A 24,039-nucleotide genomic window follows, 5' to 3' on the forward strand; every position below is an offset into this window, starting at 1 on the left:
CATACAGTAGGCCCTTAGGAAAGGTCACTTTTGTTCTGTCCTGATGAAACAGGTTAGGACCACCACAAGGGGTCAAGAGGCAAATAAACTGTTTAACCTGTCTCCCGTTAAAAGCAGGATATGTGTCTTCCTCTGCCTCATCCTTGTAATCTCTTAACAGCTTTGCCATAAAACACTAGACAGAAACCCCTTGTAACTCAATTAACATAACAAGTGGGGTTTGAGGTAGCCACATAAATGACAAACAAAAACAAGGGGAAGAATTGTTCCCAAAGAAAACTAAATAAGCTCTCTAGCTTTGCTTGCTCTCAGTTAACAAAAATCACTAGTTTCAGGGGTCACATGAATGAGCAATACATTATTGGTTTCCCACTAATAGAAAGAACTGCAATGAACACTGATGTGTGGATTATGGTAACAGTTTGCAGAAACTCGAAGACCATTTTTGCTACAATCACTGAGCCCTCTCTTGAGCCTAAAGATATCTGATGGCTAAAATGGAACAAGACACCAGGCGTCTGTATTCCTATCTCTGTCTTCCCCTTTGCTGCTGGAACCTTCGAGTCTGCTCTGCTCTGCGTGTATACACATTGATCACCTGAGAAATGCTTTGTCCAAGGCCATCACCCAGGGTTAAGTGAACTATTGCCCGTGGGAATGGATTTGTTTTTTCTCCCAGACTTCATGTTTTCTTGGCAGCTCAAGCACTGAAAGCCCTTCAGCCCTTTCATAAGGTCAGTGCTGCTCCCTTCAAAGTTTGACTTGCCGGCTTCACTTAACGTCCCAATTAAGGAGCCTTGCCTGTCTTGTTCATAATATGTGTCATTTGTACCATTTTTGTGCCACAGGATCCTGCCATCCACTGTCACTGAGGTTGTGACTTCAGAAACCTCCTGGGAATCCATGAAGTTCCTTTGTTCCCACTGTGACCCAGTGAACATGTCACTGTTTCTTCAGCCTACCTGGAACTCTCAGGGTTCTGCACCTCTGCACATAAGTGACATTGGCCTGGGGCCTGGTCTGGCCTGGGGCCTGATCACAGCACTCTCCAGGGGGCTGTTCCTCCATCCTCTGGGGTGCACCCTCCCCCCCGAAGAGCTAGCCCTCTCTGGCTGCTTTGTGGCTCGACTCTTCCAGCCAGGGCTAGGAGCTGGGGAAACGGTGACAGAACAGAGGAAAGAGCACAACACTGCTCACTTACTGGGGAGCAGGTGCCAGTCTAACTGCTTTGTAAGCGTGAGCTGGTCAATTTAGAGGTGTGGGGAATCACCACCATTAGCCCCACTTCCCAGATGAGGAAACCAAGAGGAAGAAAAGGCAATGCACAGGCCCAGGTCCCACATCTCGAGCAGGCACTGGAAGCTACTCGTGTGGTACACCAGGACAGGCTGACAGCAAAAGTCAAGTGTCCCATCTAGCTCGATGGTTGACAGAAGCTTCGTCTAAATGGCCAGCTCTTTTCACAGTTTCAAGATGTTTATTTCAAGTAATGCCTGACTTAATGGGATCCCACACATTCCCTGCAGAGTGCTTAAAGATGGGACAACCTTTCATCTCAAGACAAGAAGACTCTACAGACCTTTCAGTTGTGTGTGCCAATGTTTTGAAGCTCCCTTCCAGCTCTTGGTCAGGACCTCTGTGGAGACTATGTCCTGAGGGTCAAAATAAGTTGCCCAGGTGCACAGAGCAAAGAGGAGGCATGCCTCCACTCAGTGCCTCCTCTGCCCAGCACAGAGCCTGGCAACAAGGAAAGACCAGACACCTCTGGACACCTGTCGGGCTAATAGAGTAGACAGATCCAGGAGTGGACAGGGACAGGGGTAAGAGTCCTTCCATCATACGGGGAAAATGTCCCCAAGGCTCCACAGTCAATTATTCCTGGGAAAGGGGGACATTTAAAGAGGTCTCATTTCTATGTGTGTCCCCTTCATTCTTCACTTCTCCTATGGAAAACCACTTGGAAAAGTTTTGGACTATTTTTCCATTTTTTTCAACAAAACACACACATTCACCATTCAAAGAAGGTGGGCCAGCCACTTTCACAAGACATTTAGGTCACTGAAGCTGGAGTCCAGAAGAATGAGGCTCCCTGCGGTGTGAGCCCTGAGTGTCATTCCCACTGTCAGAAGGTGGCCGGAGGCTGGTGAGAGGACAATGGTGTGCCGCCCATGGTACACTCTTGGGCCTGAGGACTGCCTCAGGATGTTCCCTGTTTGAAAGTCATCGGCCCAGGCTTGACTTTCCCGCTTGTGCCCAGGGGCAGCATGCCACTTCTGGGATGACAACCTCTGTGACCAGCCAGCATGAGCTTGGACTTGACCCTGAGCCACCCACCTGCTGTTGGTGCCCTCCCTTGGAGAGGCAGCAGAAAGCCCAGGGTGGCACTCCATCCTGTGTTGACAGAGCACCTGGCCCAAGTGTCCTGTGTGTGTCTTGTTCCTCCCCCGCTTCACAGTGAATTATGGCCAGGAGGAGGAGGGTCAAGGACAATTCATAGCAAGACCACATCTCCTGAGTCAGGACAAACACCAGAGGCTCTGTGCGGCTTCCACGGGGATGAAAAGCACAGGAGAGACCTTTCCTCACTAATATTTTTAACTAATAGATTTTTTTCACATTGTCCCATAAATAATTCTTAGGCAGATTGTAAGGCAGGTGGAGAGAAGAAATCAGAGCCAGGCAGGGGACAGAACACAGAGGCAGTGGTGGGGCTCAGATGACGACACACATAAATCAAGATCTCCATGTGTGACTTTCCCCCTCACAGGGGAAGGAAGTTGTTTGACTTTTCACTTGCCAATGGGAAAAGCAAGTCAGTCTTTAATCAGTTGGTGAAACGATCGCCAGAGAGGAGCTTAAGTGGTGGTGAGACTAAGGCAGGATGCAAACTCCTCCCTAGGAGCTCAAAAGGAATGGAGTCCTCAACCGCCAGCTCCCACATGGCCAAGGGGCTGCCTGCTGAAGGGTGACTGGACCAGAGCAACTCCACCAGGCACTGCAACAGGACCCCAGCGCCTGTCCCTGCAGGCCTGGCCTATGCCTGGGAGGCCCACAGCTGATGGGGACCATCACCCACCTGCCAGCGACCTGCAGTCTGTGCCCAAGACTCAAGACAATGGGTCCTCCTTGACCTTCCCAACTTCTCGTCTGGCATCTCTCCTTCCCAGCCCCCACCCCACCAGGAGAGGCGGTGCAACAGGGCCTCCGCCTCCCCCCTCTTCCCCCCTTCCCCCCTTCCTCCTCCTCTTCCCTCTCCTCCTCCCCCCCCTGCTCTTCTCCTCCTCCCCTCCACCCCCTCTTCCCGCTCCCCCCTTTTCCCATATTCTCCCTCCTCTTCCCTTCCTCACACCCCCCTCCTCCTCCCCTCTTCCTCCCCCTCCTCAGTCCCTGCCAGCGGCATTCAGTGAGCTTCAGGTAACTCTCCTCCCATGTGAAGCAGGCGCAGGTGGGCCCTGGCCAGGCCGGGGTCAAGGGTCATGACTGCCTTTGCTGCTACTTCTGCATCCCAGAGTAGGGACTCTGGGAAAGGGTCAGCTCTGAGGAGGGTGGGGGAGTGGGGGATTCTAGAAAAGCTGCTCTTCATCTGTAGTCACCACAGTCACCCCAATACCAGACCACAGAGGAAGTCATCCCAGATGACCGCAGGGCCAGGGGGCCAAGGGACACTGAGTTCCAATAGTAGACGTGCTCACTGCTAAGCTGGTTTTACTCCAGGTGCTCAGTGACCTGCAGCCCAAAGCGTCCAGACTAATAAGATGAAGAGTGGGAGACCTGGGATACAGAAGACTCCGTCGCCTTCCTTCCATTCTGTTCCACCTGTGTCTCTAGGCAGAGGAGAAGGGCTCTGCAATTCCCCCTCCTGAAGATGCGGCCGGCTGTCCCAGCTGCAGCAGTGTCCTTCCAGACCTCGCTGCCTCCTCTCTTCCAAGGTCTGGAGGCTCGCTGTCACGTTCTTGAGAGTCTAGCAACGCCCCATCGCCTCTCTCGGGGGCCTTAGCAGGAGAAAGACTGTGCAGTGTTGGGTTTTATTAAAGCTGACCTCCTGATAATGACCTTAAGCCCCAGCGCAAACGTCAGCGAGGCTCTTGGCTCCCTCCCATCCCCATGCCATCATGCCATACAGAAGCTCCCCCCACCCCCAGCCCTTCTGTCCCAAGGCCTCTGTCCCCCATCCCCCCACCTGGCTGCCTCAAGACTCTTGCCTCTTGCTTCTCCTGAGCGCTGTCTCCAGGCTATGCTGGGTGCCCCCTCACAAGCCACAATGGCACAGGGTACTGTGTGTGGCTGTCTGTTTGCTTTTCATGAATAACTAACACACAGGCCAGTAAAAAGTCAGGCAACCTTCTAGACCATCATAGACTGTGTGTGACTTTGAATTGAGCTCATTATATCCTTCTATTTGAGCAGCACACAGTGCTGGACACCTTGAAACACATCCTGTTGTCCAGGACAGTGACAGACACTGTGTTCACATTTAGCAATCACTTAGGAAGGTGCTCAAGGTCAGAGGAGCCACTCTTAAAATCAGTTCATTCTGGGGGGCACTTCTTCCTGCTTACTGCCCTGGGTCACAGTGAAATGGAGCCACCCACCTAGTCCCCAAGTCCTTCTCCTGGTTACACTAACATAGACCATGTCCTGTGCTGCATTTTGGGGAGGCCCCCATGACTTTGGTTCAGCATTTGGACCAAACTAACACACCCAGCACCCTGGAGACTTAGGTCAACTTGACAAAGACATTTCCGAATAGAGGAGGGTATTTCTGGCAGCGGTTGCAGCCTGGGTGTAGTTCTAAGATCTAAACAACATGGTCATTTGGGGGTAACTTCAGGAGTAGAGTCTGGGATGACAGGACTTGGTACTGGAATTGAAGCTGATGTTGGGGTGTGAAGGATCTATGTGCCACATTCAAAGTTTGGGATTTATCCTGCAGCCACTAAACATCTCCAGGAGGCTTTGTTATGGTGGAGAGACGGGAAGAGAGGGAGCCATGACCAGCTCCAAGCTCTAAACATGAGCTTCAGTAGCAGAGCAGCGGTGGGCTGCTGGGAGGCTGGGGGTTAAATCCATCATGATCACTAAGTCATTTGACCTGAGTAATTTCAGTCATCTAGTTGTAATGGACACCCAAAAAGACACTGTGGTCATTCAGACTCCATCCTCTCTGTTCTAGGGCGCTTGTTGCTTTAGAGTAACGGATGCCTCTGTGTACCCTTAGGCTTCTAGATATTTCTCATTCTGCAAACTGATTATCAGGTGAATAGCCCTGCTTTGTGCCTGAGATGAGATTTTCACATGCCAAATATTTTACATTACTTAAATATATCATCAGAACATCCTGCATTGGGCCACCAAAATGCTACCACAAGAGAAATGTTGACAAACCTATGAGTTACAGAACAGAAGGGTTCAAAGCTCCACAAAGTGGATCTGGAGGCTGCTGATGGCGGAGTCACTCGGGCCTGGACCAGGCGCTCTGTCTTCAAATCCAAAGGGTCCTAGTTCAACTCCACAGACAAACACCTGGATGACATGGCGACCTCAAGAAAGCTCCACGTCCAGAGGATTTCTTTTGGAGTACCTAGTGTTCCAACATTAAGATACAACTGTGAATGTCCTCTGTGCTTCTTCCAGTTATCCCAGAAGCTTAGGCCAAACCTTCTAAAACGTACCACGCTGGACACTCACCTGCCACTGTGCGTGACGCACCTCAGTGCAGCTGGGAGGCCATGGGTGCAGACAGGGTCCTCTTCCGAGGCACCCCCATGCTGTCCCACATTGTCACAATTACATGCTCTCCTGTAGGATGGAGCGAGCAGATTGTGTGACAGTCTGTGAAACTACCTGTCGTGGTGCTTGACCCCGGATGGACTAAAAACCAACCTCGACTACTGCTGCTGCAGAGGCTTTAGAAAGATGTCTCCCCATGAGGAGGTTAGGGCTGACTGCGCCAGTGTGCGTTGGTGAGTGCGGTCCTTCAGGCTGTGAGTCTGGCCACCTTTTTCACACCTGTGTTTGGTGGGACACCTGATAACTTGTTCTCCATCTCCTTGCCTGGAAAACATGGGACATAGGTGGTTGAACAGCTCATTTCCTGGCACATTTCCCATGACAAGGTCAGGGGATGCCAAGGTCATTTCATTTCCAACAGCTCTTCTATTCCTAACTCACCACCAGGGCTCCAGATACAGCTGCCATCTGACCCCTCCTGGCCACTCTTATTCCTGACATGGTCTGAGACCAAGACAAGCGTCGCCAAACCCTGGGGGCCCAACTAGATATAGCCAGAGATGAACTCTAGGGTCACACAGGTAGCAAAAGAGAGTTCTGTTCCTGCAGAAACTTTTGGAACCCTGTCTTCATCATCAGAGGTGCATCCCAGAGGTCGGGAGGGGCTCTGTCTGTCTGTACTTCTTCTGCTGCTTGTCCGCTTTGGTAAAATCTATGGCCACGGGCCCTGCCCCTCTCGACACAACTGAGGCCATGTGTTTGTTACGTCTTTGGTTTTCTAGAATAAGCCTGGGATGCTGGCTCACAGCTCCAGGTGGGTTGCAGTGGCTCAGACGCTCAGGAACACCTGGGCACCACGCACCAGAGCTGGGCCTCACACACCTGTGGCTGTCCCTCTCCAGGTGCTCACTTCCGGCCCTAGGGTGTAAAGGGATCTTTCTATTCTCACTGTATCTTCCAGAACATAATTGGCGCTGCATTCTCTCTGGGGACTGTGGTCAGGGACCATGTGCCCAGCAGGGCTCAATGACTTCAGGGGCCTCTCTCATTCCGGCATCAGAAAAGCCAGCCTGTACCAGAGGAACCAACTCAGCTTCCTTTTGGGCTTTTGTTGTTTACATTTATAAAACAGTTTAAACAATTACCATTTCCCTTGTCTTCCCCACTAGGCAGCCAACAGCTAAGGCCACGGCCACACCTCTGGTGACACACTGAAGTAGTCATCATTTCCCTAAGAGAATTCTCTTCATCACGATTCTATGACTGACTTTTACACCAGGTGTAAATTGTTACAAACACAGAGGGAAACCCTTGGCACTGTCTGATAAAAGTAGTCACGCACCATAATCTAACAACCTAGCATTCTGCAGAATAAATCCAGAGGAAGTACTGTATGCACATGTGTAAAAAGACGTGTACCAAAATGTTCACAACCCCACAACTGCAGCTAGACACAACCCAAAATGTCCATGCATAGCTGGGCGAACAAGTGAACTGTGGTACACGATCCCACGATGGAAATGACACACTAGAAGTATGCAGCACATGCACGAATCTCATATCGTAATTTGAATAAACGAAGACACACAGAAAGAGAGTGATACATGCTGTGTGAGCCCATTTATACAAAGCTCAGATACAGGCAACGCTCGTCTTCGGAATTACCCTTGGGGTAAGGGTAGACTGGGAGGGTGCAGGTATGTTTTAAAGCTCTGGAGTGTTGTCGATTTTATTTAGTTAAGGGCTAGGTGCTCACTTGTGTGAAAATCTCTCAAGCTGTTTGCTTATGATTTGGTTAAAGCCTCCAGGACAATTTTTCAAACTCATAAATTTTTTAAAACTATGGGCTGGCTGTGGTAGTGTATGTCTGTCACCCAAGCACTTGGAAGACTGAAGCAAGAGGGTCATGAGTTCCAGGACAGCCTGGGCTACCCAGCAAGACCTTGTCTCAAAAAAAAAAAAAAAATTGAGATACAGCTACAAAAGTAACCTCTTTTAAATTTATTTGTTTATTTGCAATGCGGGGGTTTGAACTCAGGGCCTCAAGCTTGCTAAGCAAGTATTCTACCACTTGAGCCACACCTCCAGCCCTATAATACCCTATAAAGTGTACAGTTCAGTCAGTTTTAGCATTTTCACAAGTTGTACATCACTCGCCACTATCTGATCACAAGACACCTTCATCATTCCCAAAACAAGGCTGTAACCATTAGGCATCACTCCCACTGCCTCCCCCAGCCTCTGGCAGCCATGAATTCATTTTCTGTCTATGGATTTGCCCATCTGGGTGTTTCTCTGCGTGTGGCCCTTTGTGTGGCTTCACACACTGAGCATGGTCTTGGGGTTCATCACATAGCACATGGCCGTCTCCGTCCCTTTGTGGCCGAATCGTATTCCACTGGATGACAGAGTTTTCTTGCTTGTCCGAGATCAGTTGGTGGATGTCTGGGGCGCTCACTTTTTGGCTGTTGTGAGCAATGGTCCTGTGAATGTCGATATTCAAGCTTGTGGCCTTCCAGGTCTCTCGGGATACACCTCACGCGGGACTTGCCGATGCAGGGTGAATAGGAGTGTCTTGTCTCTGATCTCAGGGAGAAAGGGGCCCACAGTGAAGAAGTTCCTTTTCATTCCTAATTTAATTGTCCAGTGTTTTTAACATGAAAGCATGTGCATTTTGTCCAACGCCTTTTCTGTGTCCACCGAAAATACAAGGTGAATTTGTCCTTTATTCTACTAATATGGTATGTTAAATTGATTTCCATATGTTCAACCCTACGTTTCTGGGATGAATTCCATTTGGTCATGACATGTAATTCTTTTGATATTTTGCAAGCCTCAATATTTTGTTGACGAAATGTCTATATTCGTATGGAATATCGGCCTACCATTTTTTTCTCTTGTGATGTCTTTATCTAGCTTTGAGGGAGATGCTGACTTCATACAACAAGTTAGGATTTCCTCTTATTTTTTTTCTGCATTAATTCTTCTTCAAGTGTTTGGGAGATTTACCCACAAGGTCTTTTGAGCATAGGCTTTTTTTTTTTAGGGAAATTTTTGATGACTAATTTAATGTCCATATTTTTTATAGGTCTACTTAGACTTTCTATTTCTTCCTGAGTCAATTTCAGTAGTTTGTATTGTTATAGGACTTAACCTTTTTGTTTAAACTGCCTAGTTGTAAGGTGGGCAGGGAGACCTTCTCTGTAATTCTTTTTTTTTCAGTGCTGGAGTTTGAATTCAGGGCTTTGCACTTGCTAGGCAGGTGCTCCACTTTCTTTCTCTCTCTCTCTCAGATGCCCATTAAACATATGTTGGGACACTCAGTGTTGTTCCATGGGCCTCCAAAGCTCTGTTTATATCTCTTCCCTCATTTCCTGTATTCTTTATCCCAGAGAATTTCTACTGGCCAGTCTCCAGGTTCAGTGACTCTTTGCCTCTCAGATCCATTCTTGGCCCCATCTCGTGAATTTCATCTTGGTTACTGTTCTTCTCAACTATGGAATTCCCACTTGGTTCGTTTACAGTTTTAATTTCTTTACTGCTGTTCCTGCTTGGTAAGTCACTCTCAGCACATTTTCCTTTAACTTGCTAAACCTGGTTCCCTTTAATTCTTTGAACACAATTAGAACTGTACCGTATTTTTCTGCTAAATCCATTTCCTGCATCCATTCAGTCACTTTGTGTTGGCCGTTGTCTCCCAAGCCCAAAGCCACACTGGTCTGTCTCTTCACCTGTCTTAACTGAACATTTTAGGTAACACATAGTAGCAACTGTGAATTCTGGGGATGGTGTTTATTAGCAACTTTCCTGGGCTTTAATTAATACTAATATACCTATAATGGCTTATTAGTTATAACGAAAGCACCAAACTAGTGTAAGATGTTAATAATGGGAAATTGAGTATGGGATTTATAGGAAGTCTCTGTAGTACCTTTGTCATTTTTCTGTAAATCTAAAACTATTCCTAATAAACAAAGTTTATTTTTTAAAAGATGGTTAAAAAGCCTATGTTAGAAACTGTAAGGCCCATTCCTAATAACTCATAGATCAAGGAAGAAATCATAATGGGAACCTGAATAGATTTAGAGTTGAGGACAATGACTGTAGTCTCACAATTATTCTAGATATAAGTTCTGTTGTAAGATCCATTTTTCAGATGAGGAAACTGAGACCTAGAGATCCCCCCTACACAAAGCTGGGAATCCAAGATCCCAAAACCAGTAAGTGGTAGAGATGATGTGGGGGCCCAGGTCCTTAAGATCCCAGGCGGTTGGGGGTGCCGTGCCCATCTTCCTCTTCATGTGCCACTCTGAACCAGTCAAGTTATTCAGTAGCATGCACAGCCTGTTCCCTAAAACCATATATTCCACAAGAGAAAGGAAGGGCTTCTCGTGCATGGTCGGTCACACGTCTTGGATACTCAGTGGGTGTGTGATTGGAAAAGCTAATGCCCCTGGGGGGTAGCCATTGCACGCACTATGGTGCAAGCTTGTATCCCAGCTCACCCTGGAAGAGAGCAGAATGCATCTCCAAAGTGTGGAAGGACTGTAGGTGGGTTATGAGTTGGGAGTTGATGACAAATGTTCCAAGCTGTTCTCTAGACTCTAGAAGGTATCCGGCACCCTTCTGCTGGCCCATCTCTGAGTGCACAGCTGTCTACGAGGCAAGTCACTGAGAAGACCAATGTCTACACAGCTCACCTGTGCATACATTCACACCTGTGCGAAGTGCTAGACTCTGCCTGTCCCCTTGATCTTGGTGGACACTGGAAGAATTCTCTATTTGCCCCATTTTACCTAGTGCTTGCCCAGTGACAGTCCAAGATCCCTGAGAGTATCTGACAATGCAATGAGTCATCACTCACTGATTCTAAGGCCATCTCCCCTTAAATCCACAGTCAGGATGCCTCCTCTGATGGACAATGGGGCAGCCTCATGTCATCGCCCAGCTGACAGCATTTGTCTCCTTGGTATCCGTGGTGCTGCCCTCCAAAGCTGGCCTCTTAGAGCTGGAGAAACACGGTTGGCAAAAAGCCAGGCAAGGAAGCTCAACTCTTCCAAGAGTGGTTGCTCAAGTTCATTTAAATTCTACACTTGGGTTTCTGGGCAGGCTGGAGTCACCCAGCTGTTAAAAATACCTCTTAAAAAGAGGGCTTGCTGTCCACCCTGCATTCAACTCATGTCTCTCCCTCTCACGGATCCTGAAGATCATCATCTTGTGTACAGAAGACAGTGACAGTTCAAGACATGAAGTCACCGGGTCACTATGTACTTACAGCTCTCCTTCCAGTCCAGTGTGTGGCCTTTCTCCACTTGCCCTCTCTGTAGCAACACCTTCCCCAGGCCACCAGGTACAGGGGATTACTGTGGCCCTCTGACCCTGAGTTTCCCTTCCTCATCCAGGTTGTACATTACTACAGCAAACTATGATGGTCGAGTTCACCAGTGGGCCGAAGGGCGCAGCCTATGGTTTGATGTGAGGACATGCGTGCTGTGGCTGTGTGCTTTGCACAAACAGCTGTAACACACTGCACAGCTGCACCCCTGTGGAGGTGGGGGCACGTCAGTGCAGGATCAGATGTCAGGATGAGAAGGGGTAAAGGGAGAGGAAGGAAGGTGGCAGCAGGGCCTCATCTACCACAGGGATTCTTGCTGAGGTGTGAGGCTGTCCCACCTGAGTGTGGTGGGCCAAGGGCCTCCTGCTTAGATGATGCTACACAGGTAGCTCCCGTCAGCTGCCATTCCTGGCAATCTTGGAAACAGAGCCCCTAACATAGGGATGGCATTCCATGTTCTTCTTACGTGTGTGATTTCTTTTTCATGTTCAATACCTTTGGCACATTGCTTTCCTACACTGAATGCAAGAAAAGCATCTCTTGAAGGCAGTTTAGCACTGTGCAGGAAGAGAGCTTTAAATTGTTTTCATACCCTTTGACCAAGACATTCCTATTTCTAGGAAGTTATACTCTGGAAATGGCTGGAGACACAACTACTTCTGTACGAGAATATATGTTACAGAGTTAAGTAGTTTGGAACTAGGAACCAACCTAAAGGTCCAAACACAAGGAAATGTGTTAAGTATGGGATTCACGTACAAAGAAATACTTGCAGTCATCAAAAAATAATGTTAAGACAACTTAGTGATATGGGAATGTGCTCATAACATAAGGTAGCATAAAAATAGGATGTTACAAAGCATGTACGGTAATGTCTAATGCTGGTAAGTTTATTGCTTTATGTGTGAAAAAACTGCAAAAAAGTACAATGAAATATTAACCCCAGCTATCTATAGTGTGTGTGTGTGTGTGTGTGTGTGTGTATGGTGTTGGGGATGGAACCTAGGGCCTTGCACATGCTAGGCAAATGCTCTACCTCTACCCCTGAACTACATCCTCAGCCCTCTACATTTTTTCTTTACATTTTTCAAAATTTTTCCCAGTCTGTAATGAAAATGTATTACTTTTACATTCAGAGGAGGGAAAGATAACTTTAAAAAATTGTCCCCTCCATTTTGCTGATAACACAGGGTCACGCTTATCTTTAAAAAGGATGTTAGCTTCCCTCCGTCACTGGATTTAAAGAACCTCCTTATATGATTATAAGAGAATTTCCCAACATGCTTCCTGCGGAAAGCAAACATTGCTTTCTAAATAGAACTGAGAAAGAAGGGCTAGCGCCTATCTTATCTGTTTCTGCTCCCTCTCCACTGACCATAACTCATTTAGATCTTAGAACACAATCTCCGGCCATGAGAAATGAGCATTAGCCTGTTGTACAGATAAGAAACTTCCACACTGAGAATTCCTCTCTACTCAGGACAATTTGACTCAATAAAACCAAGAGTCAAGTTTATTGGGTGATGGCTAGTACATTGGCCTTCTTGCTTTCTGAGATCAGTGTCACCTTAAGGTAACGGAAGCCATTTTCCCTTTCTACTCACAGACTCTCAAATTGAAAGGAAAAATCTATTTTATGGTTCTATTGTTTCCCCACCAAAGTGACACTGTTCATCCTGCTGGTGGCATATTTCTCAGGAATCATTTTTCCCATGAAAACAATGAGTGGATGAAAGTTATTCACCAAAGGATAACTGGAAATTATGCCAAAAGGACTAACAGTGAGAACAGAATGTGTTTAAGAGAAAAATTAAGACTAAGATGAGTGTGAGAAAAGTGGCAGATTAGAATGTAAATGTTTTATGCCTTGAGAGGTTCGAAATGGCACAAGTGATAAACTCCTTAGAGAAAGGGAGGGGGCACAGCAGAGCACACTTGTTGGTTGCTTCATCAGTGCTAGCTGGGAGTCAAAAGTGCCACTTGCAGCTGATAATGGGGCACAGAAGTACAGTCACCCTTCTGTATCTGCGGGCATTGGTCTCGGGACTCCCTACAGGTACCAAAATCTGAGGATGTTAAGGTCCTTTATATACAATGACAGAATGTTTGCACATGACATACACACTTCCTCCCAAGTGCATCAAATATCTCTGGATACTTCTAACACCTGACGCAATGCAAATGCTAGGTAAGAAGCTGGATTGCCTAGGGGAATAATAACAATTTGTACGGATGCATTTTCTTCTAACATTTTCAATATGTGGTTGAATCTGCAGATGCAGAAGCTGCAGACGTGGGAACCAGCTGTTTGAGTAAGTGGATCAGCATTACACAAACACCAAAAAAAGAGGCTCCAGTAAGATGAGTGACGAGGAAGAGGAAAGGGGCAAAAAAGGAAGCGAAGCCTGTCAGTGTTATCATTTTCACACAGCAGGGGACAGAAAGTATATAAATAGATGGCGAGGGGTGTTACTAAGGTTATAATTATAAGATGACCAACAGCATAAGAATTCAGATCTTCCCCAATATCAGGAAAAACTAAGCCCCAAAACATGAAGAATTAAAAGCCATAGAACTGCACAGGCAAAGCTTGTAGAATATAAGTGACATCTCAAAAAAGCTGTTAAAAATGCAAGGAAAATGACCATAAAATAAGAAACTTTTAAAACTATGAAAATATATCATATAAGGTAAAATACAGATAGAACTAAAATCAAACATCTATAAATGAGCCATTAAAAACAAACAAAAAAACCTTTCAGATTGATTCCCAAAACAAATTTCAGTGCTATGCTGCTACCAAAAGATGCACCTAAAACAAAGTAATTGAGAATAATGAAAACAAAAGACCGGGCAAAGTTTCTCTCTGAAGAAACTTCTTTCACTTCAACACATTCGACAGTCTCTTAGGTAATGTCTAACATTTGTATCTTATGACATCTGTGTTTTTCCCATCTGTATTTTATTACAGAGCACTTTCATATATGCCACCTCATTAAAACCTTTCTGTGATTTCTATTATTACATTTAAGGCTGGGGAACCTGTGCATGAAAAAGGAAGTGACTTACCCAAGGTCACACAGCTACTGTGTGATGGAGCGAGTTAGCCGCAGATTTTCAGGCCTGCTGCTCTCAGGCCATTTCTCCTCCACTGTTTCCTGAGGGGACAGGTAAGAGGGAAGGCTGTGCAGATCACTCTCTGTCCATAAGAAAATTTGCTCCACTTTCAGCAGTGCTCAGCGGGCCACTTGAGCTCTTTTCCCTTAATCTCCGCTGACATCAGGAGTTAAGTATTATGAGACATGAGAAGAAACTGAAGCTAAAAACAGTTATCCTTAACCTTGTCCAAATTACTTTGTCACACAAAATAAGCAACAAAACTGAGACCTCAATCTCAGTTACGTCTGCCTCCTAAGGTTGGGGGACATTAGCGTGTCACCAACAGTGATGTTAGCAAAAGTTAGGACTGGGAGGGCAGAAAAGAACTTAAACTGAACCGTTACCCCCGGAACAACCTAAATACTTTTTGAGAAAGCAAATAAAATCTGAGGGGCAGTATGGATAGCAACCTGTGCAGTCACACATCACGTGGACAGAGGGGCTCTGTCCTTCACGAAGGCTCTGTTGTCACCATCCTGGAACTCTTAATCGTTTTACCTTGAATCTGTACTTTGTAGGTGAAGTCTGACGGGACACTGGACCATGTCTGTGAACAGGGGGGAGAAGCCAGTACAGGTAAGTAAAGGCCTCTGACTGGTCAGCAGGAAAGGCCACATTTCTATCCCAAGTAGAACTTCTTCCATGTTGTAAGAAACACAGTCAACCAAGGAATCCTGTCATTTCCCTTCTGAATTGTGCCAATGGCCTGTGTCAGCCAGTGACTTATCCAGAAAGTGATGACACAGAAGGAAAAAGAAAGATAGGTCCACCTCATGTTCCTTTTCCAGTCAGCCCTCCTACTGCCAGGCTGAGTGTTGGTAGAATGGGTGTCCCTTTTTGTCACATGGAAGAACTTCCAGTCAGCCCTGAAAGCTCAGGGATGTTTTGGCAGAACATAGATTTTTAAAAGAACACGGTTTTTATAAGCATTCTTAATAAATAATTGTTGTAGTTGCAGGGTTTGTGTAATCATTAGAGGGAAACATGTATCGTGACCCTTGTTATAAAATAACACTACCTGTCAGCGTTACTCATTTACAGCCCTGGGTCTTCATGGTCTGCCATTTTCTCCCTGTCTGGTTGGCAGACTTGCACCTTCTGGAAGCTGATTCAGCTCTGTGAGTAAGTGCTTTGCACCCCTTTTAGGTTCATACCATTCATTCCACTTTCTTTTTCAAGTGATAAGTGTTCACAACTATTTTCTGAGCAGACATTAGGGAGCAATCCTGAGTAGAGCAAGTCTTTATATACACTTGTAGAATTTAGGAAGAATAATAGATTTTACTTTTTGAAACATGTAAAGAAAATAGAAAAACGTGTGATCTGAGGATAATCTGATGTATAATCTGATGTGTGGCACTTATGATATGTTTGGCAACTGGCCCTCTTTCTCCCTCCTTCCACCCTAAAACATATATGGAAAGACAAAGGGCCAACCATAGCCAAAACAATCTTGGAAATGAACAAAGTTGGAGGATTTACACTGCCAGATATAGATATCAAAACTTACCGCAAAGCTACAGTAATCAATAGAGGTGGTGTTAGCATGACAGCAGACATATTGAGCTCAAAAATAACCCCTTATATTCAGGGGCAGTTGATTTTATTACAAAAGCTCCAGGGAAATTTCCACAAATAGCACTGGAATGTCCAACATGTCAGAAATGAACTTACACCTACGCCTTCCCCACAGCCTGAAATTAACTCAAATGGAGCATAAGCCCAAATGTAGGAATCATATAAAGTTTCCAGAAGAATACACTGTAAATGCATCTTGGAATAGCAAAAGTTTCCTTAGCTATGACAACAAAAGCATGATCTATTAAGCAATTTGATAAAGTAGACATCAAAATTTAAAACTTGTGTTTTCAAAAGTCACCATGAAGAGAGTTGAAAGACAAAGCAACAGACTAGAGGGAATTATTTGCAAATCATTCACTTAATAATGGACTTATATTTAATCAGTCGTATAATCTAATCAAAGTCTTTTGACCAATTTAAAAATAGTCAAAAGCTGGCCTGGCAGTATGGCTCAAGTGGTAGAGCATCTGCCTAGCAAGCACAAGGCCCTGAGTTCAAATCCCAGTATGACAACAACAGAAAAAGGGCAAGAGGTTCCAATAGGCATTTCCCCAAAGGACACATACAAGGGATCCATTATCATTAGCCATTAGGAAAATGGGAATGGAAAACCCTGCCCACATATCCCTGAAGTGGACCCAGCCAATGAGGTCCTGCTATGTATTTAACAATCAACCCTGGGGAGGGGGCCAAAAAGAACCACTTGCTGATCTCCATGGTCTAAATCCACCACCCCTGACTAATAGCAAGCCACCAACCTGGAGTCCCTAAAGGGAACGTGGGGAAAGATACATGTGGTCATCTCCGGTCTCCTTCAGCCCTTTTTGCTTTGATTATTGGCATAAATTCTCTCTTTTGCCCAAGCCGGTCTGGACCACAGTCCTCCTATTTATGTGTCCCACAGTAGCTGGGATGACAGGCGTGTACTGCCATGCCTAGCTACTGGGCTGAGATGGGGTCTTACTAAATTTTTGCCCAGGCTAATCTCCAACCACAATCTTCCCAATCTCAGCCTCCCGAGTAACTAGTAAGGATTCCAGGCATGAGCCACTGGTGCCTAGCACCAGGAAGACTTTTATATGGAATAATTCTTCTATCATCAACATAGTTTAACTTTTAACATTTGTGAACGATTACAATAAATTTATATCTGAACGTTTCATCTGTGTCACTAATATTCCTGACAGATACTTTATTAAAAATGTATATAGAATTTATTTTATGGTAAGAATATTTTAATTATTCCCATCTATGACAATAAATGTGATTTAGATGTGGTATCTTTAGAATTTTCACTTTACAATGATTTTAGATGCAGTAACAGAATATAAATCTTCCATGACACCTTCAGCTTCCTCCAGTGTTGACACCTTATGTCACCATAGGACAATGATCACATCCAAGAAATTAACAATGACAATACAACTAGCCAAAGCTACAGACCTTCTGAAATGCCAGTGATTTCCCCACTGATGCCCCTTCTCTGCCCCAGGCTCCCATGTGGCATTTATGTTACAGGTCTGTGTCTATATCTGGAATGGCTCCTTGGTCTGTCACCGTTTCTCAAAAGCATCACATTTGGGGAGTTGGTTCTTGCGTGGCATGTCACGCTGTTTGGGTTTGCCTGGTGCTTTCTTCTGATAAAATTACACATTTTTGGCAGGAATTCTCTAGACCAATGTTGTGCCCTTCTCAGAGCATCCTGTTAGGGATGTGATGTTCCTGTGTCTTGTCCTTGATGCTGATCCTGGTCACTTGGTCAAGGTGGTATCTGTTGGGTTTCTCAGCCATAGTTACTATATTTCTCTTTGTAATAAATATTTGGGAGCCAGATGCAGTGTCTTTTGGTTACTCATCCAATCAGCTATCAATTTCTAACATTCATTGACATTCCCAAAGGGTTTTTTGGGTGACTAGGTATCAACTCATTAAGTGTGTGATTTTTATTACAGCAGCACCAATGGGAAACTAATTCTTTTCCTCAAAACAATTATCCTCGCCAGGCATGGTGGTTCACAGGAGGTGAACTGTGTAAGGATTGTGGTTTGAAGCCCACCAAGGCAAAAGTTACTGAGACCTCATCTCAATAACGAAGTCAGATATATAGCTCACATCTATAACCCAAGCTAGTTGGAAGGCACAGGAAGGAGAATTAGAGGCCAGCTCTAGGCAAAAACTCAAGACCCTATCTGAAAAATAACCTAAAAGCAAAAGAGCTGGGGGCATGGCTCAAGCTCACATGGTAGAGTGCCAGGCCCTGACTTCAAACCCCAGTATCACACAAAAAAATTGATCTTTTATTTTGTCCAGTTATTTAATATTGATTTGAGTGGTAGTATATAAAATTAGAAGGATATATTAAGCTTGAATTCTAGAAATTCCTGAATTTTCTAAATCTCTGCTAGCCCCAGCATTTAGAGAGATGTTATCACCTTTTTCATTCTAGAAAACAAGGTCGAATGATTGCGGTAGTGAATCAGATGTTCAAAATGTCTATTTGTCACAGTGATCCCCTAAGACACCATTTTAAGTCTGCAGAACTGGGCGGAAGCAGGTCGTCAGAGAAACACACCTGACAAGTCCCAGCATGGGTGATTCAACCTGAGGTCCCCGAACAGGGCAGTTGTAAGGATCTGGGTCTCTTCTGTCAGATGCTAAATGGCACTATCACTGGCACAGAAATGACTAATCCAGGAGGGACTGCTAATTCCTTGCCTCACAATTTGGAACAACTTCTCAAAGCAATTAACTAATGAGTTTATTTTGTGAAAAGGCAACGAAGTGAGCAGCTTAGAGATGATAAGGGTGTCTTTTCCTTTTTTAGGAACTTTATATTCATTACTGGAGCAACGTTTTCCAAACTCAGTTTTTCCGGCACTTTCTGAAGCAGAGATTTTCTACACCGTCAAGAGCATCAGCACCTGCTGTTGCCTGGTGGACAATGTGGGACTGCTCCTGTTATTTCATATGAAAGACGCTTGTTTTGTAGTTGCTTTGCAAGGGCCTTCAGTAAATCAGCTTTATTTGAGAATAGCAAATCTGTTCTTTCATTCTTATTTGGTCTCTCAACATATTATTTTGTGGCCTTTAGTCTGCCCTTTCCCAAAAAATGCTACATAGTCTTATAGAAAAATAGTTTGATTTCTCATCGGTTTCTTTCTCAATTTGAGGTAAGATAGTGTGTGCCTCTCCGTACTGTTGCTCGGGGGACTGTTTGCAATGCATGCTTTGGGTGTGGACATTAAAGCCAGAGCAGACAGCGTCAAGAATCTGAGTGAGTGACAATATTCATAACTTTGGTGGAAGGGGAGAATTTGAAAACCTTGATAGCTAAGGAGCAGAAGTGCCAAATCCTGCTGCAGGACCTCGGGTAATTGACCACCCTCGATATGGTTTTCTCCTCCATAGCCGATGGGGGTAACTTCCACGGAGACAAGACTGGCGCAATGCTGGTGCCAGCTGAGCTAAGCCAGCTGGGGACAACCAGGGCTCATCATAGTCTTCTCCGTTTTCATACACCTTTGAAACTTGCCATAACCAAAAAGTTAAAAAGAAAAAAATGCTCCCTGAATACAGGACGCACCTTTGGGATGATGAGTGTGCTGCATTTAGGCCTGCACACCGTAAGTGTATGCGATAAATAATTATTACTCCCAGCCCTGGAGGTAATTAAGATTGATAACTACATTTTAAAGCAAAACCTGCCAAATGAGTGATGATTTAAGTGAGTTTGGGAAAGTTAATGTGTCTCTTAGCAGTCATCTTGGTATAAACAGGTGCTATAATTTGGTCTTCAAAGAACCATTCCAAGTTCCTGGGTTTCAGCTGCTTAATATTCTGAGCACATTGGGTTTGATAGACCAAGGCTTGAACATTTCTCCTGCCAAGTCTAGGCTCCAAAGTCGCACTGAATGAACTTGAGCTGGATGCAGGTCCTCCCTCTCCTTCTCCTGTTTTCCAAATGACCCTCATATCCTTGTACCTCACATTCCTCCCTCCTTCCCATTCCAGGTCTCAGAACCTCCCCCTTCTCAAATGAATGGTTGTTTGTTTGTCTGTTTGTTTGTTTTTCCTGTGTTTTCCTAACGTCTCTCAACCATCAGCCTCGTCAGAGTCAGTTGCTTTCTATTCGGTTCTATTCAATCTCCCTCTGGGATGGAACTGAAAGGTCTGTCTTGTCAATTCCAGACATCCCAGTTCTAGGCTTGGGGCTCTTTGGAGAGTATAGTGGGTACCATGGTGACCTTCCCCAGAGTTATGCCCAGCTGGCACCTGTGAATGTGGCCTTATTTGGAAACAGGATCTTTGTACATGGAGTAAAACTAAGCATCTTGAGATGCACTTGTCCTGTGTTAGAGTCCTACATCCTGTGACAAGTGGCTCTAGAAGAGAAGCAGAGAGGACACAGAGAAGGAGGCTGTGTGAAGGCAGAGATTGGAGTGAGGCAGCCATAAGCCGGGGGATCACCTGGAGCCCCCAGAGCTGGAAGAGACAAGAAAGCATTCTCCCCTAGAGCCTCGGGAGAGAGAGAGCCACCTGCACCTTGCTTCCAGACTTCTGGCTGCCAAGTTTGTGGTAATTTGTTACACGAGCCCCAGGAGGCAAAACCATGGAGAACTGAGGGTTAAAAAACTGAGTGAGGAAAGGCGCCTGACACATAGTGACTCTCCAAGGCTGAGGATACAGAGGTTCCTATGTCCCCACTGTGTACCAAAGAGCAGCCCAGGGAGGGGAACCTGACTCCAAGTGCACACCTTCCTGGCACTGTAGCGGATTGGCTGCTCTGTTTGGAATCCACAGAGCTTGTCTCTTCTGTCCCCTTGGGTTTTGTTCCTCGTTTCTGTGTCCCAAGTATCATGCCCGTTCTTGTCATGCTTAAAGGACAAGGAAGAATGTAAGAGCTGTGGCCTCTGGGCTGTCTCTGTGCTGTTTCAGTTCACTGGTCACTAGCACAGTAGCTTGAACTTGGAGGTGGTAAGCAATGCTTGAGTGAAGGATTAAATAAGAGTGTGGGACAAATAGAATTCACCTCACAAGTGCTGCAATGTCAGCAGCCCCCAGAAGCCCCCAGAGCTTCTGATTCTGTGGACCTGGGCTGGGGCCCAGAACCTGCATTTCTCCCAAGTTCTCCGGAGTCGCAGGTGGTAGACCACACTGAGAACCACTGGTCTGGACCAAGAGTGCTTTTCCAGAGGCTGGGGACACCAAGTTCATGAACTCAACCACAGAAAGTCTGCCCACAGAGGAAACTGACCCAAGGAACTATCAGGAGCTTCATGCCTCCGTTCCGCCTGGCTGGACAGGGCAGTCCTTCCAGAGGACGTGGTTCTTCCCTTGCGTCAGTGCCACACCTCCTGCCTGATGTGGTCCCTTCACCCCCAGCCCCCAGCCCTTAGGCAACACCAGCTGCTTCCCTGTGCGGATCAATTAAGCAAGGGAGGGAGACAGTTCTTCCTCCCTCGCCCAGTGAAGAAAGCTCCAGAAGAGCAGGTGTAGCCACTTTTGGGGAAGAGCCACCTGTGCTTAGGTAGCCCACACACCACCACCTCCCAGCTGGGGAGTTCCTGAGGCTCAGAGGAGGACAGAGACAGGTGAGTGGATAAAAGTGAGTTGTGTATCCAGACAAGGGGATATTCTTCAGCCTTACAAAGGGAGGTCTGACCACATGCTGCAGCATGGATGAACCCGGAGGACATGCTAAGTCAAAGAAGCCAGTCACAAAAGGACAGATGCCGTACCAACCCTCTTACATGAAGCTCCTGCAGGACTCAGAGTCATGAGATAGAAAGTAGAGTGGTGGATGACAGGGGCTGGGGGAGGGGATGCAGTGGGGACAGAATTTCAGTTTGGGAAAACAGAAGCGCCCTGAGATGGGGGTGGTGATGGTTACCCAAAAGTGCAAAAGTACTTCATGCTGGTAGCCACACTTAACAGAAGAAGGTAAATTTTATGTTAGGTGTATTTCACCACCATTAAAAACAAAACAAAACACAGAAACTCACCTTCATTTCCCCTTTGATTGTTCCTCTGTGTTTGCTAAGCACGAACGTCCTCAAGTCAGAAGCAGAAAAATCATCGCTATTGTTGAATTTTCTCTGGAAGTGCAGAATCTTCCAGAAATGGTTTCAAGGGTCCATACTCCAGGTAAAGCCACACACACGCACACCCGTCTACACCCCTGCGGGCCGTTGCACCGGTTTTGCTTCCCACACACAAGTGCGCGTTTCTGCGCAGTGGCTTCCAACGTGTGGTCGGCGACCCAGCGGCACGGACATCACCTAGCTTTGTTAAAAACGAACTTCTCCTGTCCCCACCCTGAGCCTGAGCCACCAAGTCCGGGGGCGGGGCCTGGCAATTTGCATTTTAACAAGCCCTGCAGGTGACCCTGGCCTGGGGATCCCTGGGCCCAGGGCGGCACCGCGGGGCACAGTCACGGACAGGTGTCCCCCCGCGGAGCTCAGCGACATTGGCCACCTCCAAGGGTGGAGCCCGGCGGGCCCCGCCTCGCGCACCTCCAGGTGCTCGGGGAGCTGGGCAGGGCCTGGAAACAAAGTCAGAGGAGCCGGACTCCTACTCGCCAGTCGCAGGGAGCCGCGGAGCCGCCACCATGGGTACGTGTGCGACCGGCTGGGGCGGGGTCGCCCGGGGAGGGGACACTTCTGCCCTGGCAGCCCCGAGGGAGGCCCGGGGCGCGCTTGGTGGGGCGCCGTCGGGGCACTGCGAGGAGGCGATACGGGACCCGGGACTCCGGACCCCGATGTCACTGGCAGCTGGCAGAGGCGCTGGGAGCCAGACGGCTGGCGCGGCGGGAAATGGGACAACTCGGAGGTTTGCTGGGTCCCGAGGCTGCCCGGCGCCCGATGTCCCTCCTGGTGGCCCCAAAGGGAGGTCCCGGAGGGACCCTGAAGCTTCGAGAATAAACGCAGAACCCTTGATCCGCCCGCCTGCTGGGAACTCTCTGGTCCTCGTGTTCCCACCTCCCGGCTGGCTGTGGCCTTGAAGCTGGACTGTTATGCAGGTGATGGCAGGGAGGGGTAAGGCTGGCCACTGCAGGGTCAGCAGACCCTTCATCTGTCCAGGGGGCGCCCTGTGGTCACCCCTGCCTGGAACGGGACCCAGGAGTTCTGCAGGAATCCCTGTTCCAAGAGGAAGTAGAGCCATCTCTAATGGTCCCTCTACAGGTTCTGTCACTGTCCTCAGACTTTAAGAGGAGACTTCTCATAATCAATCTCTCTCTCTCTCCCTCTCCCTCATCTTTCCTCCCTCCTTTCTCTCCTCTCTCCTCTCCCCTCTCTCCTCTCTCCTTTCCCCTCTCCCCTTTCCCCTCTCCCCTTTCCCCTCTCCTCTCTCCTCTCTTGATAGGGTCCACCAATGTAGCCCAGGTTGGCCTCCAACCCATGAGCCTCCTGCCTCAGCCTCCTGAGTGCTGAGATTACAGGCTTGCACCTCTAGTGCCTGATTCTTGAGCAGTCAGGACTACCAGGGAATCAGCCAATGGGCTCAGAGGCAACTTCTGCCCTGCTTCAGAATAGGCTCTGCTCTTGAATGGACAGCCAGCCCCAATCCTTTTGTCCTGGAAGATGGGACACCGTGGAGTGACTCCTCCAATGGAGTGGGTCCTCCAAAGTCCTGCTGTGGATGGACCAGTCTACGGTGGTTTAGACAGTGTGGCCATGTGGTGAGAAGGAGCCCTTAGCTTGGCCTGCTGTGTTGTATTCCAGTCCTCCATCCCTGCATTCTTGCCCCCGTAAAGTAAGGCCCTTGAGGCCTTGCTTCCTGCTGCACCACACCGTGTAGCTGTTTTGAAGTAGAAAGCCATGAGTGGTTCACATTTTGGACCTTTAATTATGGCTAACTGTGCTTGTTCCAGAAAGACTCTTTCAAGGATGGAGGATGTCAGAGCGTGTGCCCAGCTCAGATTCTCAGGGGGCCCTTGCTGGCGCGCTGGGTCCCACCCTCATTCACTTGTCACTCCGTGTAAGTTTTCTGGGAGATATTCTGAAGTTAAACTTCAGATGCCAATTACCTGAGAAGCATCTCTGTTGAGTTAGAATTCTGTGAGCTATGTAGCTCTTTTAACAATCAGTTCAAATCAGGACCAGAACAGTGGTCAAAGGCAGCCACCTGGTTATTGGTAAACAAAGGCAGAGTCTGCTTTTGACACACAGTTCCAAGTGACTCCAGGCTTTTTCTTTGCAAATTGGTCCTCAAGTGTTTTTTGCTTTTTGATTTTT

General features: G+C 47.0%; 1 protein-coding gene and 1 long non-coding RNA gene across 6 annotated transcripts in view; one reads left to right on the forward strand and one right to left on the reverse strand.

Moving 5' to 3' along the window:
• Positions 1-3,358: 3,358 nt before the first annotated feature.
• LOC141411430 (uncharacterized) lies at positions 3,359-22,660 on the reverse strand. Of its 3 annotated transcripts, XR_012436161.1 has the most exons (5): positions 21,808-22,660; positions 14,723-14,771; positions 14,135-14,223; positions 5,689-6,054; positions 3,359-5,581 (listed from the first exon to the last, which is right to left on the reverse strand). It is a non-coding gene; the product is annotated as an uncharacterized lncRNA (long non-coding RNA). The 3 variants fall into 3 exon arrangements; XR_012436160.1 differs by lacking the exon at positions 14,723-14,771 and having other exon boundaries at positions 21,808-22,654; XR_012436159.1 differs by lacking the exons at positions 14,135-14,223; positions 14,723-14,771 and having other exon boundaries at positions 21,808-22,408.
• Slc15a1 (solute carrier family 15 member 1) overlaps positions 21,188-24,039 on the forward strand; it is a 50,711-nt gene continuing 47,859 nt past the window's right edge. The window contains exons 1-2 of one of the 3 annotated variants that reach the window (XM_074043092.1): positions 21,188-21,396; positions 21,847-21,949. In XM_074043092.1, coding sequence (XP_073899193.1) covers positions 21,925-21,949 — 25 coding nt within the window. In that variant the 5' untranslated portion in view covers positions 21,188-21,396; positions 21,847-21,924. Of the gene's footprint in view, positions 21,397-21,699; positions 22,417-24,039 lie in introns of those variants that run through there. The other 2 variants (XM_074043095.1, XM_074043093.1) reach the window with 2 other exon arrangements.

This window comes from Castor canadensis, chromosome 10 (assembly GCF_047511655.1).
Source record: "Castor canadensis chromosome 10, mCasCan1.hap1v2, whole genome shotgun sequence".
NCBI classification, from domain to species: domain Eukaryota; kingdom Metazoa; phylum Chordata; class Mammalia; order Rodentia; family Castoridae; genus Castor; species Castor canadensis.